Source organism: Convolutriloba macropyga, chromosome 7 (assembly GCF_964194025.1).
Source record: "Convolutriloba macropyga chromosome 7, txConMacr16.3, whole genome shotgun sequence".
Taxonomy (NCBI): Eukaryota; Metazoa; Xenacoelomorpha; order Acoela; family Convolutidae; genus Convolutriloba; species Convolutriloba macropyga.
In genome coordinates, this window is record NC_134474.1 from 45,691,637 (window position 1) to 45,713,075 (window position 21,439).

The window sequence follows — 21,439 nt, forward strand, 5'->3', positions numbered from 1 at the left end:
TGCTGAAAATTAAAATGTATGTCATCATAAAAGAGAGCGTTGTAATTTGCCATTTGACTCAACATGTTGCACACAGGAAGTATTTTGATTTTTTCAGTGTTTTCTTGTGTAATATACTCTCGCAGTTTTTCATTGAATTCATAAATTTTGTTGTTTGTCTGTTCGTTTTTCGGCAATTTTTTTAAAGGAGGCACTTCCATCAATACCAATGATTCTGGGCTGAACTTTTCCTGTATTGCAGAGACAAGATCTTTGTAATCTGAGAATAATGTTTCTAAATGATCACTTTTTTGTTTTAGAATAGCATTGGTCCCATCCTGTAAAATAACTGTTTTCATCTTTTTTTGATCGTAACCCTGTAATAATTGCAATTTCTCCTTTGTTGTCGAGCCTGGGTAAGCATGTATACTGCAGTCCTGAGGAAATGTCCGATCTCTTGCCAGGTGTTTGATTATACTACTACCAATTAAAAAATTTTCTGTTTTCTCCTCGATCTCTAATGTTTCAAACTTATTTCTTTATGATAAGTTTAAGGGCCCTGAGTTAAAAATATAGTGCGCGACCAAAATTTTGATTGGGCACAAAAACTGAAATAATTGAAAACAACGACGAGGCATAGGATATCTTTTTTTTTCATTTTCCGAATTTCAGACGTAATTTAGAAAACTTAAATATCTAAATTATTGTAATAGAGCTACCAAGATAGGAATATGCAGTTTTGAGCTCAACGGAACAAAAATGTGCTCTTTGTGCAATATTATCATGAGCGTGTATACAAAAAGACACATTTAGCCCCAAAAACCGTTGTTAAACTTAACCGACTAACGTCGGGCGAATTGGAGTGGGGGTTGATGACTGGCAAGGCGTAATGCTTTAAGAGCTGCTCTGCAACCAAACTTTACAGACCTTACCTAAATCAAAAGAAAAACAATTTAAAAAAAAGTAGAAAAAGAACAGATCGAAGCCTCCAGAACCGATTCGAATTAAAATCTGACTATGACCACAGCCTACTTGTATAATTGTATCATTAAAGCATTCAATCAAAAAAGAGAAAAAATAAACAGAAAATAAAATTCTGAAATCATTTTTTGGATACATCTGCACAAACTGTGAATCCAATTCGATTACTCTGAAATGAGCTGTAAAAACTGGTCAAGGTCAACCATCGACTTACTAACAATAGAAAACAAATTGAACTAACCTCAGATAACCAAAAAAAAACGAACTAATCAAAGAGGGGGAAAAATCAAAATCCGATTTCATTTTTTCTTGAAGTTTCTCTTCAAGTTTTGAGATCCAAGAATTGTTCTCGAAGAGCATGACCCAAGAAAAGAAGCAAGTTCATTGTTTGGCTTTGAAAATTCAGTAAAATTTTATTATCATCCTCCTGTCAAATTAGAGCGTTGAAAACAGAATTCAAAGATATGAATCATTGCGTAAATTGAAAACTTTGCGTAAATTGAAAACATCGTTCAATTTGCAATTAAATAGATTTGCCTAACGCCGAACGAATTGCCCTCAAAGAACCGGCAAGCAATTGGCTTCGGTGGTAGCCATTTTGGGCTTAGGGATGCTAGCATTAGGGTGGGGTGGGCACAGTGTGTGTGTGGGGGGGGGGGGGGTCAATCGTTGCGGGGAGGGGCTACGGTTGAAAGGTCCAAATCGCCAGGTGGAGGAGGGTGGACTGGGAACGTTGTGGGGGAAGGTGATTGAGGGGGGATTGGGTGGGTGACTTGCGGGGTGAATGAGGTGGGGGGAATAAGAGAGGGGTAAGATTAAGAACCGTCCTTTCACCATGAAATTGTCTCCTCAAACCAGTTTTGGTTAATCGCATAATTAGACACTACTAATGGGTAAGGCTCTAAGAAAGCTACTCGGCCAGTTAATGCCCTCTGAGCTTTACCTTTTATCTCGGTTTGAGTACAAAAAGTTGAAAGGGTCAGACGAAACCGGTCAAGCGAAAAATTGCATCAAATACCAAAGGACTAAGATAATTTCTACAAACTTCGTTTGAGAGCAATTAAGAGAAATATGAAAGGCTGTTCACTTTAAACGCACTATTAGGCTCCATCAAACGTTGAAATAACAATTCTAGTTGGTTATATATTGATGCAGCGCCGATCAAAACATAGCCGGCATATGGCCGGAAAATAGCCGCGATAGATGCTTGCGGCTATGACCACCAGTCCTTTAATAGACCACTAGACTTTGTGGGTTAGATTCGGAATGTCATTTTTATGAGACATATAAGCTCTATATGGAGAATCCTAATAGGGCTTTTCAAAATTAATATTTGAAATCAAAAACTCAAGACTCTAATAATCAAGAATTAGGGAATATATGTTTGGCACTAATTAGATGCACACTATTCAGTTCAGAAGTCATTTTATTAAGTTTGGTAAGTCACGCAATTGACCTAAAAAAACAAAAACGCGGGACGCAGGGTAAGACGAAACAAAAATCTGTTAAACGAAGTAAAAAAATTAGGAGCGCAATAATAGCCGCTTGGAATTATTGACGCGGTTATTAAAAACTATTTAAAAACAAACAAAGCAAATTAAAATGAGCTAAATTTTTGAAAAAAAAACCGGCTATACACAGTTATTTATATGCGCAATTTTTCTAAAAACAATTTTCAAAGTCTCAAAAGTTATTCACAACGAATCGCACGCACAAAATACTTCTCTCGCTCAGAAAAAATTAATTCAGACGTCAACTTTACTCATTTCGCTTTTAGATTAAAACGACGTCTGTACGAATAGTAATTCAGGTTTAAAGAGAACCTCACAAAAACCAATACTCTTAGAGTCGTAAAAACATCGTTGCGTGCATTATGGCCGATGCACTTTTCATGAAACTCGTGGATATAAAAGATCTAAATTTAGGCGTTTAAGTAACAATTGCTTCATCCGTTCAAATAAAGTCGCAATAGCCATTATTTTAACATGATATTTACCTAGTAGCCATGAATCCATGTGGAGGTATCATTCTGAAACAGAAAATTAGTGTTAAGCAATTCACTTTACTTTTTATAGCCTATTATCTGTCACGTGGTTATTTCGATGAATGACAATGAAAAACCGAACCGCCTATCAATACACAATGCTTTTTGTACAGATTTTTTTAAGTATAGTGATTGAACTATGATCAAGTCGAAAAGATGCTGAGACCCGGCTTAAACGAGACTCAGGTTCAACTCGATTACTTCAACTGTTCGCAGATATTAATAGAGTAATATTGAGTGAATAAGAATTTGAATGAAGTCATTACTGATAGATATATAAAGTCTAACGCTTTTTAAAATTTCATCAGGATCACTAACTGAATTTCAACTAAGTCTTGAGCAGGTGGCGACAATCGACTCCTGCTGGCTTCTATACAGGGGCACGCGTCCACTGGCCCATTACTTGTCATAACAGCAGCAGAAACTCCATTGATATGATCTGGACAGTGATTATTGCCATTGCTCATTAGGCCATTGTTGTCTTCTATGTTAGGCTGTGCACTGCTCACTGGTAGAGTACATTTTCGATGACTGACATCTCGGATTATGATCTCTTGTCTCACTGCTTTCAGCACTTCGTACAAAAAAGCGACGATAAACCAGAACACACACGATAGGACTATTTCTAAAAACATAGGACTATTTCTAAAAATATCTAAATCATTTAAGTCGCACGAATTTCTCTTGGTCGAAATTTGGGTCTCAGTTTTAATGCAGCCTCCTTCAGCCGGGAGGGGACACCTAGAGGCGAGAAATAAGGTAACTACAGGTCTCCAAATAATGCTTTTAAAGCTTATTATAAACTACTAACCTGTACTATTAAACTGCAGGCAACTTCAGATGCTTAAAATTGTGAATGAGAGAGCAATTTGGATCACACGAAGTTAACAGTGAAAAAGTCCATCAAAAAACCAAATACTCTCATTAACTAAAGTAATCGATCAAATCACAAAATTAAATAATAAAGAGCCTGTTTTAGCAGGGCATTCTGAGTAACATTCAAATTTTCGTTTTCCTCAAATTTCATATGGATCGACTTGAAATCGTCATTTTTTACTCCTCTAATTTCTATAAAAAAGCGAAAAGCACTTACTGGCAAAATCCAGGAAGAAGTTTACACCTTTTTCACCTAAAAAGCAGTATGCGGAGTTCCACGTGAAATATCTTCATCTTGATCATAAGGCTGTTGAATTTACTATTCAGAGACTTACTTCAAACGATTGAAGCATGATAAAGATCTACATAATTCACGTAGAACTCCAGTCACTGATTTTTACGGAAAAACGGCATATTTCTGTCTGGATTTTCTCCGTAAGTATTTTTCTGATTTTTATAGAACTCAGATCAATTGTAAATCTATCAATTTCACGTCGATGCATAAAAAATTGAGGAAAACATAAATCGAATCGTTACTGAAAACGCCCTTGAGAAAACGGTTGTTTGCTGTTTAAGTTTGCTTGAAATAAATTTCAATATTATACAAATCCTCTTGAAACTCATTTTCATGTAGAGACAATTCTCAAGTATACTTGAGAACTTTATAACATGTGGACGTTGAAGTACCACCCGTAATTTTTTAAATTGGTTTTCGCCTATATTCCACTAAATGGGAGTTAAAATTTTTCGCCTAATGGCTGTGAAAAGTGGCTTCGGCTAATCAAGTTTCCTCCTAAAATCCAATCCCCGTTAATGAGTTTTCACCTCGAACATTACCAGCAGTTACTAATTACTATTCATTTCAAATTAAGCTACTGTTCAAGTTCAAAACAGATGTCAATTTTCAAAAACAAGTAAAGGTTTGAAAAGAAAGAAGTCAAAATTCAAGTCATGCACAAACTTACTTCAGCTTACAAAAGCCGTGTAATACCAATACTCTTCTTCGAGTCAAAACAACCTGTGTGATAGCAATTATCCTCTTCGATTCATAAAAACCTGGGTAATACCAATACTCCTCTTTGAGTCGTAAAAACCAGGAACACCGCAGTATAGCTACACTCAGCTTCGCAGGTATAAACATAACCGACTAACCTCGCGCGAATTGCTCTCAAACGACCGCCGAGCGGTTGGCTTCGTCAGTAGCTAGCCACGGGGGGGGGGGGGGGGGTACACCGGGGGCTGATGGGGGGGGGGGGCAAGACTGGGATGGGGGGACAGCAGCGCGGTGGGGGTGGATGCAATAGTGGGGGTGGTGGTCAACAGGGGGGGGGGGGTGTCAACCTCTAAGAACCGCCCTTCACACCATAAGTATAAGTCTCCAATACAGTTTGAGCTGAAACAGAGCTGAAAGGCTCTAAGAGCACTTAATGCCCGCTGGGCGCTACCTGTTTATCCCGTTTTTGAGGACGAAAAGTCAAAAGCGTCAGACGAAAAATCGGTCAAGCGAAAAATCGCTTAAAAAAGACCGACGGGACTAATATAATTGCTACAAACTTCGTTTGAGAGCAATTAAAAACCTTTTCGAACAGCGCTTATTTTTGAACAGGATAATGCACCTGTGAATGAACCAAAGATTATGAGCTAATTTTCGCAAGAGAAGGAGTAGGGGGTACTGGAACGGCCAGCATACAGTCCAGGCCTGAATGCGAGCTAAAATGTTTGGGCGATTCAAAAGCAGCAATAACAAAAAGTTTTGATGGGAAAATTTAGAATTTGAAGAATCGGAAATTTGTAACGAAATTGACTCTGATGTCGTTAGAAACTTGCATGAAAACTATACAAACCCTTTAATAGATGTTTACTTTAAAAAATTAAAAGCGTAATGACTCGTTCTTAGAGAATTTATTTGAGCTCGAAAGGCTTTTTGGTACCATAGTGTATGAAACAGTTAATTTTTCGCCATGGAATAAGTAATACCCTCGAGGTACATGCACTTTATAGAGAAATGCAGTTTGTGCTTATCAGTTTTGACGGGAAAATAAGTCTTAACTAATCATGATTAAGAGATTCGATGAAGCTGCCTACAATTAAAGGCAGAGCACCAGTTAGGCAACAAACCAAGAAACAGATAAATCACTCACGCCAAATTTCATCGGTCTTCCATTCTTTGAACAGGATTGTCGTAGAAGCAGATGCTGAGAACCACATCTAAAACAATATAACCCGTCTAACCATTTTGAAGGCAATAGTAGTCTAAGTTAAGATTCATTAGATTAGTCAAATCATAAATTACCAGGCAGATAGCTGAGCTTATTTATTTTCCTTCCTCATTAGCTCTTTTAAAAAAATTTTTTTTACAGGGAATAAATTATTGATCAGTCAAATAAAACAGAATGATCACGGGCCGCTTTAAGCATTTCTTTAAAAAAAAAAAAAAAAAAAGAACATTGTTAATTTCCTCTGGTACACATAAGTATAAAAAGCAAATGGTAAAAGAGGCAATGTAAAGTTAAGAATATAACATTATGTAAAATTATAAAATCATTAAATTACTTAACTAAAAATTTGACCTTACATTATTAAAAAATGGCCTAAAATGCGAACATAAAATGTTCTCACAAATTTATATGTACATCGTGAAGATTAAAAACTAAAATTAAAATCTAATGCTCTCAATATCATCTTTAATATCAGTTACTTTTGGGTCCTTCAAAAATTCTTTCCAAAAATATTCTTTCAGTTGTTTTTTTAAGGAAGCTTTCGATGTTGTTTTCAGTCTAATATTAGAAGGCAGACTATTATAAATTGGAATGGCTTGTGCAATAAAAGAATCAGTTAAAAACTTATTGTTCTTTCTTATATCGAAAGTTACTTTTTTTGACCTGTCATGTTGTTTTATTCTCATGGTAGAGAGAGGTTCAATTTTATACGCTGGAAGATCGTTGCTGAGTAAGCGAATAAAATATTTTGAGCAACGATATTTCAAGAGAAAAGAAACTGGTAGTATTTTGTTGCGAAGTTTGAGATCTGTAGACCGATCGTATTTTCTCCTATTAAAAATGGATTTTATTCCCCAATTCAATTGTTTTTCTAAAGTTGTGAGTAATGACTTTTGCAACCCTATCAGAATTAGAGCGGAATAATGTAGATGACTTATTACTATTGCATTAAGTAATAAGACTTTCGTTTTCTGTGGTAAACTTTTACTTAGTGTATTCAAAACTTTTATTCCACAAGCCATTCTCTGAAGAATCTTTTTCACTTCTCCATCAAATTTTAGTTTGCTGTCTATAATTACGCCAAGATACTTCAACCTATTTGATTCTGCAATTCTTTCATTGTCAACATTCAGAACAGTATTTGTTAACCTCTTCCTGGTGCTGAACACAATATATTCTGTTTTTTGTTTGTTCACTACTAACTGGGACTTTGCAAAAAAATCAATAATTTTTGAGATGTTATGTTCAAGTTTTGTTTTTGCCGATATTTCATCAGTGTCGGATGTAAAAAGAAAAGTGTCGTCTGCGTACTGTACAACCGTGCAATCCTCTTCAACAATCTTTGCTAAATCGTTGACGTAAATGTTAAATAATAGAGGTCCTAAAATAGTACCTTGTGGAACTCCTCTCTTCAAATTTATCCAGTCCGATTCAATTCCATTCAGAACAACTCTTTGCGTTCTTTTACTCAAATAATTCTCTACTAAATTGGTAGCATGTTCGTCGAAACCTATATTTTCTAGTCTCCGTAACAGTATTTTGTGGTTTATAGAATCAAAAGCCTTTGAAAGATCTAAAAACGCCCCTGTAACATTTTTTTTCTTGTTGAGTTCTAATCTTATTTGTTCTGTCGATTTCAGGATAGCATCAATTGTTGAAATTTGTTTTCTATAACCAAATTGACTAGCCGACAATAATTGCTCCCTTTCGAGGAAGCTTGTGATTTGTGAACTGAACGCCTTTTCAAAAATTTTTGACAAAGCAGAAGTGACAGAAATAGGTCTATAATTGAGTGGGTCTTCGGGATTCCCTTTTTTGAAGAGTGGAGTTACACAAGCTTTTTTAAGATCTTCTGGAAATTTTCCTTCTGTAATGAATTGATTAATGAGATAACATAGTGGTTCCGCTAGCGCTGCTTTAGCATCTTTTATTGCCCAAGCTGGTATTTTTGAAGGACCGACTGGTTTACTTGTATTCAAAGAATCTATGAGCACATTTGTTTCCTTGGTTGTTATATATCGGAAATTGAAACACTTTCTCGGAGCAGTTTTAGGAGGAATGTTGTTTGTTTGTTGCAAGCCAATAAACTCTCCTAGAGTCGAAAATCTGTAATTTAGAAGATTTGCGATTTCCATGGGCTTTGTTATCTTATCACCAAAACTGTTTAATAAAGATTGAATTCTTGCTTGAGTCTTTTCTTTATTACGAAGATCTTGAATGAATTTCCATCTGGCTTTTTCACTGTTTAACACCATAAAACTTGAAAGAAGTTGTTTTTCGTTTTGACAGATTAAATCATTTTTAGTTTCATCATCGCTAATTCTTGAAAACTGTCTTTTTGTTTCCTCACATAACCATTTTTCTTGAAGCAAGAATTTTGGTTTATCTGTTCTAATATAACAGGTTTTAATTGGAGCATGTAGTGCTAATGCTCTTTCAATAATTCTTTGAAATTCTAATAACATCATATCTCCTGTCACTGCACCGTAAAAGTGTCTCCAGTCTGAATTTTTAATAAAATTTTGGAATGCTATGGCTGAATATTTTTTTTTGTCAAAAAACTTTTTCTTTGTAGTTTTTGATTTTAGCATCACAGATTTAAGAACTGTGATTGTTGCAAAATGATCAGTTTTCAAAATCGTATCCGCTACTATGCCAGTTTCGAAATCGTCTGTTATGATATAATCGATAAGTGTTGAAGAAGAGTTAATCATTCTTGTAGCTGTGTCATTATTCGTTGGTTTAAGGTCATATGGAGAAATTACAGATTGCAGCAGACTTCTGTCGCGCTTTGCAAAATAGTTTAAATTGTAGTCTCCAGCAAGTATGACAGATTTTCCTTCAGCCATAGCAAGATCAATTCCCAGGACCAATTTTTCCAAAAACATCTTAACAAGTTTTTTTTCCGGACAGTATGATAAATTCAAAACGCATTTCTTTTTTTGTATGCTCAACTCAACCCATAAACTTTCAAAAATTGTATCCGGAAAGCAGTTGAGATCATCGCGGAGACGAGGTTTTAATAATTTTGGAATGTACATGATAATACCACCACCTTTTGTTTTTGTTGTTTGGATGCGATCTTTTCGAAAACAGTCAAAGTTTTGCTTATCTATATGCCAAAATTCTTCCGGATGGTTTTGTGACAACCATGTTTCACTAAACGCATATATGCAGTTGTAACCAATGTCTTGAATGAGTTCTTTCAACAGCAGATGTTGTCCTGCTAAACTTCTGGCGTTTTGATGTAGAATTTTTATTCTGGAATCAAATAATTTTAACTTTTTCATCATAAGTGCATATGGCAGAACTGGTCCAGGGTTTATTTCGATATCACCACTTTTTAGTAGAAGATACCATATAACAACCAAGAAAAAGGAAAAGTTGAATTTGGATGGTGAAGCACATTGTTTGCTGTTACAGATTCCTTTGAATGAAGGTATTCGAGATGCATAAGGAAGACTGTAAAAACATTCTGAAATACTATCGGAAGATGTGAGTAGTACACATAGTATAACTATGAGTCGAATACCTGCCATTTTTGGTTATATCTGATTATAAATCATTACACGTTGCAAAATAGCTTAAAAACAACAGAAACTGCAGCTAAAATCCATTTGTATAACGATATGTTTGTCTCCATGGTTTGTAAGTGTTAGCCCTACTCACGTATGCACTTTGAGAATATTGCAAAGGTTGTAATCGAACAAGATTACAAGAAGTTAAAAGAAAATGACTTAAAACTGCGTTTTTAATAAACGGAATTCCCTGCTGAAAATTAAAATGTATGTCATCATAAAAGAGAGCGTTGTAATTTGCCATTTGACTCAACATGTTGCACACAGGAAGTATTTTGATTTTTTCAGTGTTTTCTTGTGTAATATACTCTCGCAGTTTTTCATTGAATTCATAAATTTTGTTGTTTGTCTGTTCGTTTTTCGGCAATTTTTTTAAAGGAGGCACTTCCATCAATACCAATGATTCTGGGCTGAACTTTTCCTGTATTGCAGAGACAAGATCTTTGTAATCTGAGAATAATGTTTCTAAATGATCACTTTTTTGTTTTAGAATAGCATTGGTCCCATCCTGTAAAATAACTGTTTTCATCTTTTTTTGATCGTAACCCTGTAATAATTGCAATTTCTCCTTTGTTGTCGAGCCTGGGTAAGCATGTATACTGCAGTCCTGAGGAAATGTCCGATCTCTTGCCAGGTGTTTGATTATACTACTACCAATTAAAAAATTTTCTGTTTTCTCCTCGATCTCTAATGTTTCAAACTTATTTCTTTATGATAAGTTTAAGGGCCCTGAGTTAAAAATATAGTGCGCGACCAAAATTTTGATTGGGCACAAAAACTGAAATAATTGAAAACAACGACGAGGCATAGGATATCTTTTTTTTTCATTTTCCGAATTTCAGACGTAATTTAGAAAACTTAAATATCTAAATTATTGTAATAGAGCTACCAAGATAGGAATATGCAGTTTTGAGCTCAACGGAACAAAAATGTGCTCTTTGTGCAATATTATCATGAGCGTGTATACAAAAAGACACATTTAGCCCCAAAAACCGTTGTTAAACTTAACCGACTAACGTCGGGCGAATTGGAGTGGGGGTTGATGACTGGCAAGGCGTAATGCTTTAAGAGCTGCTCTGCAACCAAACTTTACAGACCTTACCTAAATCAAAAGAAAAACAATTTAAAAAAAAGTAGAAAAAGAACAGATCGAAGCCTCCAGAACCGATTCGAATTAAAATCTGACTATGACCACAGCCTACTTGTATAATTGTATCATTAAAGCATTCAATCAAAAAAGAGAAAAAATAAACAGAAAATAAAATTCTGAAATCATTTTTTGGATACATCTGCACAAACTGTGAATCCAATTCGATTACTCTGAAATGAGCTGTAAAAACTGGTCAAGGTCAACCATCGACTTACTAACAATAGAAAACAAATTGAACTAACCTCAGATAACCAAAAAAAAACGAACTAATCAAAGAGGGGGAAAAATCAAAATCCGATTTCATTTTTTCTTGAAGTTTCTCTTCAAGTTTTGAGATCCAAGAATTGTTCTCGAAGAGCATGACCCAAGTTCTTTGCTAAATCATTGGCCACGCGGACATCCCAACAGATCAACAAAGATAACAGTTACAAAAGAACAATGACCATAAAAATTGAATAACAGAAAAAAATTAATTCAGAAGATACTTGCTTATCAATTGAGCAAGGTCTTTCTTTAGCATCGCAACAAATAAAAATTTTTCAGAAAGAATAAAAACCCAGAAAAATTAGGGAGATAATGGGATCAAAAAGGACAAACAGTGACAATTAGACTTAATTTGATCAAAATTCTGAAACAAAAACAACATAAAACTGATCCCCGTCAAACAAAAAACCTTACACTACAAAAAACTAACTGCAGCCAAAAAAATCATAGATATTAAAATACTTAACAAACTAGGAAAAACCGATATAAATCTTCTGCAAAATGACAATAAAAACCTCCAAATCTCATCTTAAAATCTGATAGTTGATTTTAATGGTCAAAGATGATCCCAAGCATACAAATACCTATTTTACATATACCTTCAATTCTGTGAGGAAACAAAGTTAGGCCCAAAAAATTGAAGCAAAAAATTAATTTTGGAAAAGCCGCACGTGAACAGCAAAAATCTGCTTGCTTACCAAAAATTTGTCGCCCACTCTCCCCTTTTCTCCCTCTCTAAGAAAAATGAATGAGCAAAATCTACTCTTAACTTTCCCTCTGCTTTGAACTTTTGTTCAGAAGAATGACTTAAACAGGTTTTTGACAGCGGCATTTGACTTCCTCTAAACACATCCTCTAAAAATAGAAGTCTTAAAAAAAGATCGCCACCAGTTGTAAAAAAAGGAGCGCGATATTAAGCGGCTGAGAAGTTGAGGGCATTTATTACAAAAAAAAGATTTTTCATTTGACTCAATTGTGATATGCTCAAAAATGACTTAAGTTGCCTCCTAAGTTGTGAATGTGTGAAAAATGAGATCAGGCAAAAGTCGCAAAATTGCGGACGTAGAAGTCAGTCGAAACATCAAAACGGTCATGAGAAAATTTGCATGGAGAAACATACGACTAACATAGCTGGCAGATTGCCAGAAAATAGCCGCAATAGATTCGTAGATCGGTCGTCTAAAAAAACAGTAAAAAAGACAGACCAAAAAAATTTGCCTTTTCATTGAAGGCTGATCTGTTATATTTTGATTAAAAATCTGTATAAGTTATTGCTGCCTCTATTAGCTTATCTCAAATAACCTTCATTTAGAGTGACACACACCCATTTGACCTTATCTCTTTGAACTAAAGTAAATAAAAGTCAATTTCAAAGTGAGGAAGTCATTTTTGAGAGTGAGGTAAGTCACGTGTGAACAAAAATTTAATCACGCGAATGAACAAAAAACTCGCTCCACTAAGAGCGAAAAATGACGTCACACATGCAATTCAGTTGAAATTGCATGAACGAATGAACAAAAAGTGGCTGTGACGTCATATGGTCGTAACAAAAATCATGACGACGAAATAAAAAAACATAGCAGGACAAGTCCTGACGTACAATTCAAAGAATTTTCATTGACTAAACAGAAAACTAGACCTAGAACGGACTATGAATGGATTGGTAAAACCATTTAGAAAAAAATCCTATCCAAAAAAACGAAAAAACAGTAAAAAATCAAAGTCAAATTGCCGCATGTGAACAAAAAACCACTAGCGAGAAAGCCAATTTTTGTTCAAACACCGTTTTCTCACTCTACTTTAAATTTGGAGCGAAAACAATTCACGCCGCAAAACCACTCGCTTTTTCGCTCCACTTCCTGTTTCGGCGTGACCAAAATCACTACTCCAATTTGACTTCAAAAATCATGAAAATGTGTGAACAGATCTTAAAAAAAAAGACAGCGCCCCAATACAATTCAAATTCTTTGAATTGTAAAAAAACCAAGAGAAGGCCAATAATAGCCCCAGCTATCGCTGTGCGGCTATTAAAAATAATAGCTTCAAACTTTGTTCGGACACAAATACAACCGACATCGATTATTTGATCCCGTTCAAACATTTTTTTTTAGCAACAATGGGTTCACACTAAAAATGCCTGCCCGAAACATTTTCTAATTTTGCAAAAATAGGAAATAGCAATTCTTCATGCAAGAGAGAACCAATGGGTCTTGCAAAGAATTCACATGATCGTTCTTCTTGACGTCTGGAGTTAGGACCTCATTCGTGGCAGAAAGGACCTCATTGATTAGTCAAATGAAAGAGTCAAGTTTCAAGCTACGCCATTAATGTTCTCTGATGATGTATTTCAATTAAGGAACAGGTCAAAAGACATCACTCGTCCTTGCCCCAGTACTACCGCTATCATTTTCTGGGTCCCGTTTGTAACACAGGACCCATTTAATATTTGTGAAATAAATTTTAATTACTTGTGCGCCGCACTTTTTTATGAGCGGCGTGGCTTTCGTAGAGGACGAAAGATTCCTTCAGTTAGTTGCATCATTGGATCAAATAAATAGGAGCAGTCGATACGTTAATACTAATGCTCTTTATCTCAATTTATGCATGTGATGAAGTTTTACATTTAGCCTTGATTAGAGAGCTATTCGCCCTTGATTTACGCGCAACCTTTTTCATACTAATTACAATTTACCTATGACGTAAAAATTGATTACGGCAAAAGCACAGACAATAAAACCTTTTCCAACAAAACTGAAACAACAAAACTGACCTTGGTTAGACTGAAAAGGCTTTGTACATACTATGAGACATCTCCAGATGGTCTCAGATTTGTCCAGAATATCAAAATCTGGATATAAGGAAAGGACAAACAAAAATTGTACTCAAGCTTCTAACCAATCTTTTTTTCAAGAATTGAACTCGTGCTTTTGACGACAATTCAATATTCCAAATCAATGCGGTTTTAAATCCTCACCACTTTTAAGACTGAAAATTGATTTCTAACAATTATACTTGATCGCCTATGCCTAATAGCTCAAAAATTTGCGTTACGCTGCAACAAAATTTAGGAAGACTCGCTACTACCGATGCTCTCCGTCTTCTTGCTCACACTGTGTCGCATCTAATGATGCCCCGTCAGAAAAACCCCAAATACCTTATCAAATAACATTTAATTTTTCTAATCAGTTTCAACTATCGCACTTTGGCCAGAGACCTTTCCAGATGAAACGACTGATTATTAGATCAGATCTCGACATGAATCAACTGAAACTAGCGTTGCGCTCATTCTGTCAAAAGTGGTCCCGCTTCAAAAGACTTTTGTTGATAGCAAACAAACAGAGTACTTGATCGCCTATGCCTAATAGCTCAAAAATTTGCGTTACGCTGCAACAAAATTTAGGAAGACTCGCTACTACCGATGCTCTCCGTCTTCTTGCTCACACTGTGTCGCATCTAATGATGACCCGTCAGAAAAACCCCAAATACCTTATCAAATAACATTTAATTTTTCTAATCAGTTTCAACTATCGCACTTTGGCCAGAGACCTTTCCAGATGAAACGACTGATTATTAGATCAGATCTCGACATGAATCAACTGAAACTAGCGTTGCGCTCATTCTGTCAAAAGTGGTCCCGCTTCAAAAGACTTTTGTTGATAGCAAACAAACAGAGTGCCGGAGGATCCATTTTGGAGGATCAGTGATGCTTTAAAAACTCTATGCTAAGATTGAATAAATGGTTTTCTGAAAACATGCTTTAGCATGCCTTTATAGTGGTTATCAAACGGAAGACGTAAAAGCCTTTGCCCCTACCTCAACTGTCAACTTACTATTCATAGCGCCCGGATAGCCCTTTTTGCTTGAAGTTAAAATTATTAACTATACAAAATTTTTTCCAAAGGGGATGTAATGAAACTGTCAAGGTTGACAACAACGAATTTATCCCTGATCATGACTCATGTGTTGTCCACTATATAAGAGCTAGTTATGAACTATAGATCCCGTTTCCTTCTTATTTACACGCGAAAAGCATCAAATAGATGTTTATCTGGCTGTCAATCAAGCCAAGCATTGAAATTACGACATTGTTGTTTGCTCGCCAAAATCATCGCCTAATTCCTGTTTGTTTGGCTCTCGGAAATTAATATCCAGCGGGAACAAGATGACAATATGTATAAAATCTCTTGGTCAAAGGGAAAGAACATAATAAACTAAGAAATTGGACAAAAAATGAGGATTGAGTGCAAATACCACCGAATAACGTCGGGCAAATTGCTCGCAAACTCGAGGCAACATCGATTCCCTAAACAAACTCACCAAAATACAGGACAAGAAGCATGGCTAATTAAACTGAGTACTCACTCCATTCACATTAAAACTAAGCCAAATAAAGGACAAAGAAACCATTGGCAGATTTTTTCTGGACGAAACAGACCTAAGACAAGCATAACCTTAGCCTTAAAATGAGATATATAAATTAACTACAAAAAATTCTGGCCTAAATCAAAGGTGGACCAAACTGTTTAAAATTTACGATCACAGCCAGCAAATTGCCATAAACTAGCCGCCGTTGACTCCGTCAACGCCCTTCAGGCTATTAAAACAGAAAAAGTCAATTATTTGCGCGTGCATTTTCAACTAAATTCTAAAATTATAAACAAACCGACAAATGTTGGAAGAATTGCTCTTGAACGACAGGCGAGGCAATTTCATTCCTGGGCTATAGCCTAGATAGATTTTTCTTTGTGGGTGCAAAAAATCTTTCCCTGCCGGGATTCGTACCACTAACCTCCCGATCCCCAACACCCGCACCGACCACTGCACTACGAATCACTTACCTCTGCTATGCCGCAACTGATTTTATATTAGCAACCAGCTTTACGTCGGAGCAATAGAGATCACTCAAAAATGAAGAACAAAAGCGTGAAAAGTCACTTGAGAAGTCAATGAATGTTCTAGAAGAAAAACGCAAAATTGTCCAGCAAAAAATTTGCATAAAAAAGACACACGTTTACAATAATTGCTATGAACTTCGTTCAAGAGCAATTAATTATGTCAACATCAACGGTGAAGGCTTTGAGCTTAATACTAATGCCAGCTAGCAGTCACTCTAATAAACTTTGATAACCTAATGCACTATGATTTAATTACCGGTCTTTATCGGTTTATCTCAATTCTTTTGATTTCGCTTGTGACTGTAAGTACTACATTGCGAGAGAAAGAATTTAAATTACATCCACTTTAAACAATGAGTGAGCTGCTAAGTCAGAAGTCAAACGTGAAAGACATGAGTTATGCAAAATGAAAAACGTGATCAAAAGGTAAAATGAAACAAAAACAGCAGGAAAAGTCCTGAAACACAATCCATGGAATTGACAAAAAACTATAAATTAATGTATCTGACCAGCAGACCAATTCAACAATACCATCCAAGCATTCTCAAAAAATTTCAGCGCTAAACTGAAGCTAAAAACCAGAAAGTCAAATTTTATCCATTAAAACATAGCCATTAACCCGCGCGCAAGCTTTGAAGAAGGTTTATTGGCCCCTGAAAATCCAAAAAATTGAAAAAATGAAAATCAACAATTCATTTTTTTTAAAATCTGTGTCTAGTAACCCGGTTTCAAGCCCTAAAAAATTTCAATGGCCCTTAAAGATAAAAACATACCCGGCAGATTGCCGGAAAATAGCAGCCGTTGATTCCAATAAGCATGATTGGGATTGAAAGAATAGAAGATATCGAAAAAAAGATTTTTGTACAAAAACATTTTTTAAGTCCGATTTATTTTGATGGCATTTCGTAGTTGAACATACTTCTGTTTCTTAGAGAGAGGCTACAGGGGCTACTATCAATACCAATAAAGCATAAGAGATGGTAACTAAGACTTATAGGAATGACGTTCAAATAGCGATCATCTAAAATTGGGCTTTATGGGTTTATCCCGTTTCTATTTCTGACTTCAAGTTTTTATTCTGACTCTGTTCATTTTGAACTGCTTTGCTGAGCAACTGATGTTTAAATCCACTTTTAGCAGAATGAGAGAAGAGAAACTAGCCTAGAGAAGTCAAAAAGATTTCAAAAAAGTTCGACGAAGTAAAAAAAATAGGAGTGCTATAATAGCCGGCTGAGAAGATGAGGGCGGCGATTAAAAATGAAATAAAGGACAAAAATCAAACATAGTTGGCAGATTGCCAGAGATCAGCCACAATAGCTTTGTAGATCTGCAGTCTTAAAAAAGTTAAAACAAACACCAAAAAAGAGATTTATTCTTTTTTTAAGGGCCGAGATGTTAAATTTTGATTAAGAACCTGTATAATTTATTGCTGTTTCTACTAGCTGCTCTTAGATAACCTTCAATTAGAGTGATATACAGAAAGTTGACCTTATCTCTGAACTACAGGAAAGAAAATCAATTTCAGAGTGAGGAAGTCATTTTTGAGAGGGGTAAGTCAAGTGTAAGAAACTTGATCACGCAAATAAACAAACAGCTCGCTCCACTAATAATGACCTCGCGCACGCAATTCAGTTTAAATTAAATCAGCCAATGAACAAATAGCACGTTTGAAGTAATTGTGAAACCAAGAGGAGTCCAATAATAGTCTCGGCTACCACTTCGCGGCTATTACAAATTGAAAAATTTCTAAAAAGTCACCAAAAATTATGGCTTGCAATAGACCTATAAGAAGTTTGAAAAACGTTAATTTAAAATCCATCCCACAAACTAAAACCAGCTTAGGGCCTCAAATGAAACTTAACGACCACTTAGCGTTACCTGTTTATTCTATTTCGAAAGGTCGAAGTCATGCAAAAACGTCTAAAAAGTCTTACAAAAAACGGGGCACAAATGAAATCCAAATTCTTCGGATTAAAAAAAAGACAGTGCCTAAAAATAGCGGATTAGAAGCTGATGGAAGCCAATATTAATAGATATAACATGGAAAGTTGGTTGTTTTTAGCTTCTCACATTAGCGAAGTTTTGAAAACTGATCAAAGCAAAAAAAAACATTTCTAGCTAAACTCGCGCTACCCAACCAAAGGCACTTCAATCTAAATTATTGACACAAAAATCCGTTAAAAGGCTACTAATTTTCTTTAAAATTAACTTAAAAATCAATTAAAACTAAGCGCCAATTTTATGCTTGAAATTTGTCATTGGGCGGGCTTTCAGCAAGTATGTAGCCTCAGTTGAAATCTGTACATTACAGATCACAACAAATATCAAGAAAACCAAACCACTGGCTGAAAATTATTCAAAATAATTGTTGACTAAAAACGGTTAATTAAATGTACCATTCTAGGAACAAAAAATACTTTCGAAGTTTAAAATTCTTTGCTTTAACAAGGGACCTGAACCCATTCTCTCGCTCCAAAAGAAAAATCATTCATTGAGCAATTTCTCATATTTTTCTGTTCAAATCAAAACGCTGTTTCGAAAAATAGTACTCCCTTTTAAAAATGTACCTAAGCGAATCGAAGCGACCCAACTTCCCACAATCAACTAAAACTTTCGATTACAACTTTAAACAGAAAAACAGAACAACTCCAACATTTAGATAAAAGGAACATACATATATTTAAAATGACTATTACCTAGTCATTATGACACTTAAATTCACACAGCAAGTGCAAAGACGCATTAGGATAGCATATGGCAAACAATAATTGTAGAAGATAGAATTTCGAAAAAGAGGTAAACCCGAAAAGTTGTCTCAAACTGGAAAAACTCATAGCAGAGAATTTAGTTTTCTGGATTCAGGTAAAACAGCATCTAAAAAGTTTCACTGAGAGAAAGCTTCGATGGAATAAGTTTATCCTCTTGCAAATCTTAAAGTTATCAGGAAAACGAGATAAAAAATAAAAGTAAAAATGAAAGTAAAAATTCAGGTGATTTTCACTACTTGGCCTTGACGGATCAAAAAATTAATTGAGCCATCTTCAAAATAAAAGTCAAAATAAAACGCCAAAAAACAACGAACATTCAAAACGTTGAAATCTTTTGCCCAAAGAGTTTCAAAGTCGCAATTAATCAGTTATTCAAGGAATTTCCAAAAGTTTATTAAAAAGAGCCAAAGTTTACTTAAAATGGAGAAAGATCATACGATTCTGCTCTTGAAACAAATGATTGGGCCCCCAAAGAAACTCTAATATAAACTGCAGAGCTAGATGGTACATGTTGCAGCTACGATCAAAAACATTAGTACCAAAAAAACGCAACTATCAGAAAAAAGTCAAATAGACCCAAAAATGGCTCAAACCGGTTAGCTGCATGCACCATACTGTCGCAGAAACTCGTTCAGTCAAACAGTCTTTCGTCCAACGCAGCACAAGACTAAAAACTTCCCTTGATCAGAAAAAAATCAGTTCAAACGGCAGTTTTACTCATTTTCGCTTTTAGGTCAGAACGCCGCCTCAACACATAGTACCTCCAGTAATAAAAACTTCACGAAAACAGATGCTACTCTTCGATTCGTATAAAGCAACTCCCAAACGACCAGCGAGAGGAAGATGAATTGAAAACTGCGTTAGCAAGGGGATAACCTAAGTGGTTTCAAATGCCTTTTTTAGAGCTAAAAACAAGAATTAAAATTTTAAAATCTATTTCTGCACACTTTTACTAGACTTCAGTAGTAAACTGCTGCTAATTAAATTAACCTGCAATAAACATAAATAAGATCAATTAAACACACAAATAAAGCGTGGAAAAGTCGCTTGAAACGTGGCCAGACAAAGAAAACGGTAAACGAAAAATCGGCAGTGCCAAAAATCGGATAAAGAAGACGGATATGACCAAAGAAATTTCTAAACTTCGTAGTAATATTGAGAACTATGCTAGAAAAACTCATAATGCCACATCACAGAATAGGAGCAGGGTTGCGGGTAGCTATTTGACTAAAGATATACTTCTTAAGGGCAACCATTAAAAAATAGTAAACCAAGGTATCATTTTATCATCCGTGGAAATTCTGAACAAACGTTGGTGAGCCAACTTGAGAAATTAGATGTCTGATGAAAATCTGGATGAAATAATACCTGCATTTGCATTGAGGAGTGATGCCGCGTCACTGCAAATGGATGGCCTCCGTGACCAACGGGCTGTTCCATGTCACGCGTGTCAGCCATCTCATTATCCATGCCCATATGATCGGACATGACATCATTTATATCGCTGTGTTTCATTTCCATATTGCTACATTGAACTGCATTCAAACAATACGAACACCAAACGATAAGCTACATAACACTTTAAAACTGAAACAGAATGAAACGTATGCATAAAAGGGAGGACTGTTATTGGGCAAAATATCCTATTTTAAGCCATGGCGTGTATATAATTGTAAATTTAAATAAATTAAAGCCTTTTTCTTCGTGACAACTAAGATGGGGGTAGATTATATTGCAAAAAAAACACAAAAATTGGTGGCCGAAAAAGTAAAGCGGGTTAAGGAGCGCAGCATAGCTTGGATTCAAAACGCCATATCCTATCTAATTGAAATAGGCATCTAGCATCTATCCCCCCAAGCGCCCGCCACCAGGGATTTTGAAAAATTAATTGGAATTGCAATAATTGGCAATCAATTGATTACAATAACTGATTTGTGACTCAGATTTTATTGCAATAATTGATTGGAACGACACAATTAATTGCTCAATGATTGGAACTGTCACATACAAACTCCTAATCCAGATTTGACATGAATAATACACTTTTCTATTGGGTGAAAATTATGTAATTAGAAACGGATTGTGATTGGTTTAGTAGATTGACTTTGGAACAACATTCTCCACCATCCGAAACCTAGAACTAGAGGAAAAGTTCCCCGATTAAGTTTTCCTGTCACAGATCGCATTTAATTTGAGATTTTGGGTCTTTCCTATTATAGCCCCGCCAGCTTAGTGGTCAGATAACATATAGCCCCCCCCCATCATGGTAATTATACCATAATGGGGGGCTATAATTTCATGGGGGGGGTACACGAGAAGATTAACGGACAGAAGGTGGCTTTCTCGGCATCGATTATACTTTGTTCGTATTTCAGCTTCTTGATGTACTCGTGATATTTGTAGGAATCCGGTATGCTTCTTGGGCAGCTCTTCGCATACGGATTAAACACTTTCACATCAAAGAACGTTCGGCTGAAGCGTGAATCGAAGAAACCATTAGCTTTGATATTTAGTCGAGCATCGTCATCAATAGTGGTAGTTCTATTTGCGAAGATTTCCCCTCGCAAAGACTGAAGAAAGGGCTCTACTTCGAAATCATCGCAGACATCATTGAGCAGGTTGGCAAAAGAGCCACGGACCTCATTGTGTCTTATGTGCGTATAGCCACCTTTTGGCCAATGAAGA

The 21,439-nt window shown here is 35.7% G+C and overlaps 2 protein-coding genes across 2 annotated transcripts in view; both read right to left on the reverse strand.

Moving 5' to 3' along the window:
* Positions 1 to 21,439, reverse strand: part of LOC142342913 (uncharacterized) — a 486,697-nt gene that overhangs the window by 294,837 nt on the left and 170,421 nt on the right. The gene's annotated exons all lie outside the window — the stretch shown is intronic.
* LOC142342315 (uncharacterized) lies at positions 2,882 to 20,379 on the reverse strand. Its single transcript, XM_075393608.1, has 4 exons — positions 20,123 to 20,379; positions 6,022 to 6,088; positions 3,323 to 3,629; positions 2,882 to 2,989 (listed from the first exon to the last, which is right to left on the reverse strand). The coding sequence occupies exons 1-4, from the start codon at positions 20,273 to 20,275 to the stop codon at positions 2,953 to 2,955; spliced, it is 564 nt and encodes a 187-aa protein (XP_075249723.1). The 5' UTR covers positions 20,276 to 20,379; the 3' UTR covers positions 2,882 to 2,952.

Coding starts and splice junctions, on each gene's coding strand:
- LOC142342315 (XM_075393608.1), bottom strand. CDS start 20,275: ATGGAAATGAAACACAGCGATATAAATGATGTCATGTCCGATCATATG. Junction 6,089..20,122: donor ACTCCTCAATGCAAATGCAG/GTATTATTTCAT, acceptor ATATTGTTTTAG/ATGTGGTTCTCAGCATCTGC. Junction 2,990..3,322: donor CAAGACTTAGTTGAAATTCA/GTTAGTGATCCT, acceptor TTTCTGTTTCAG/AATGATACCTCCACATGGAT.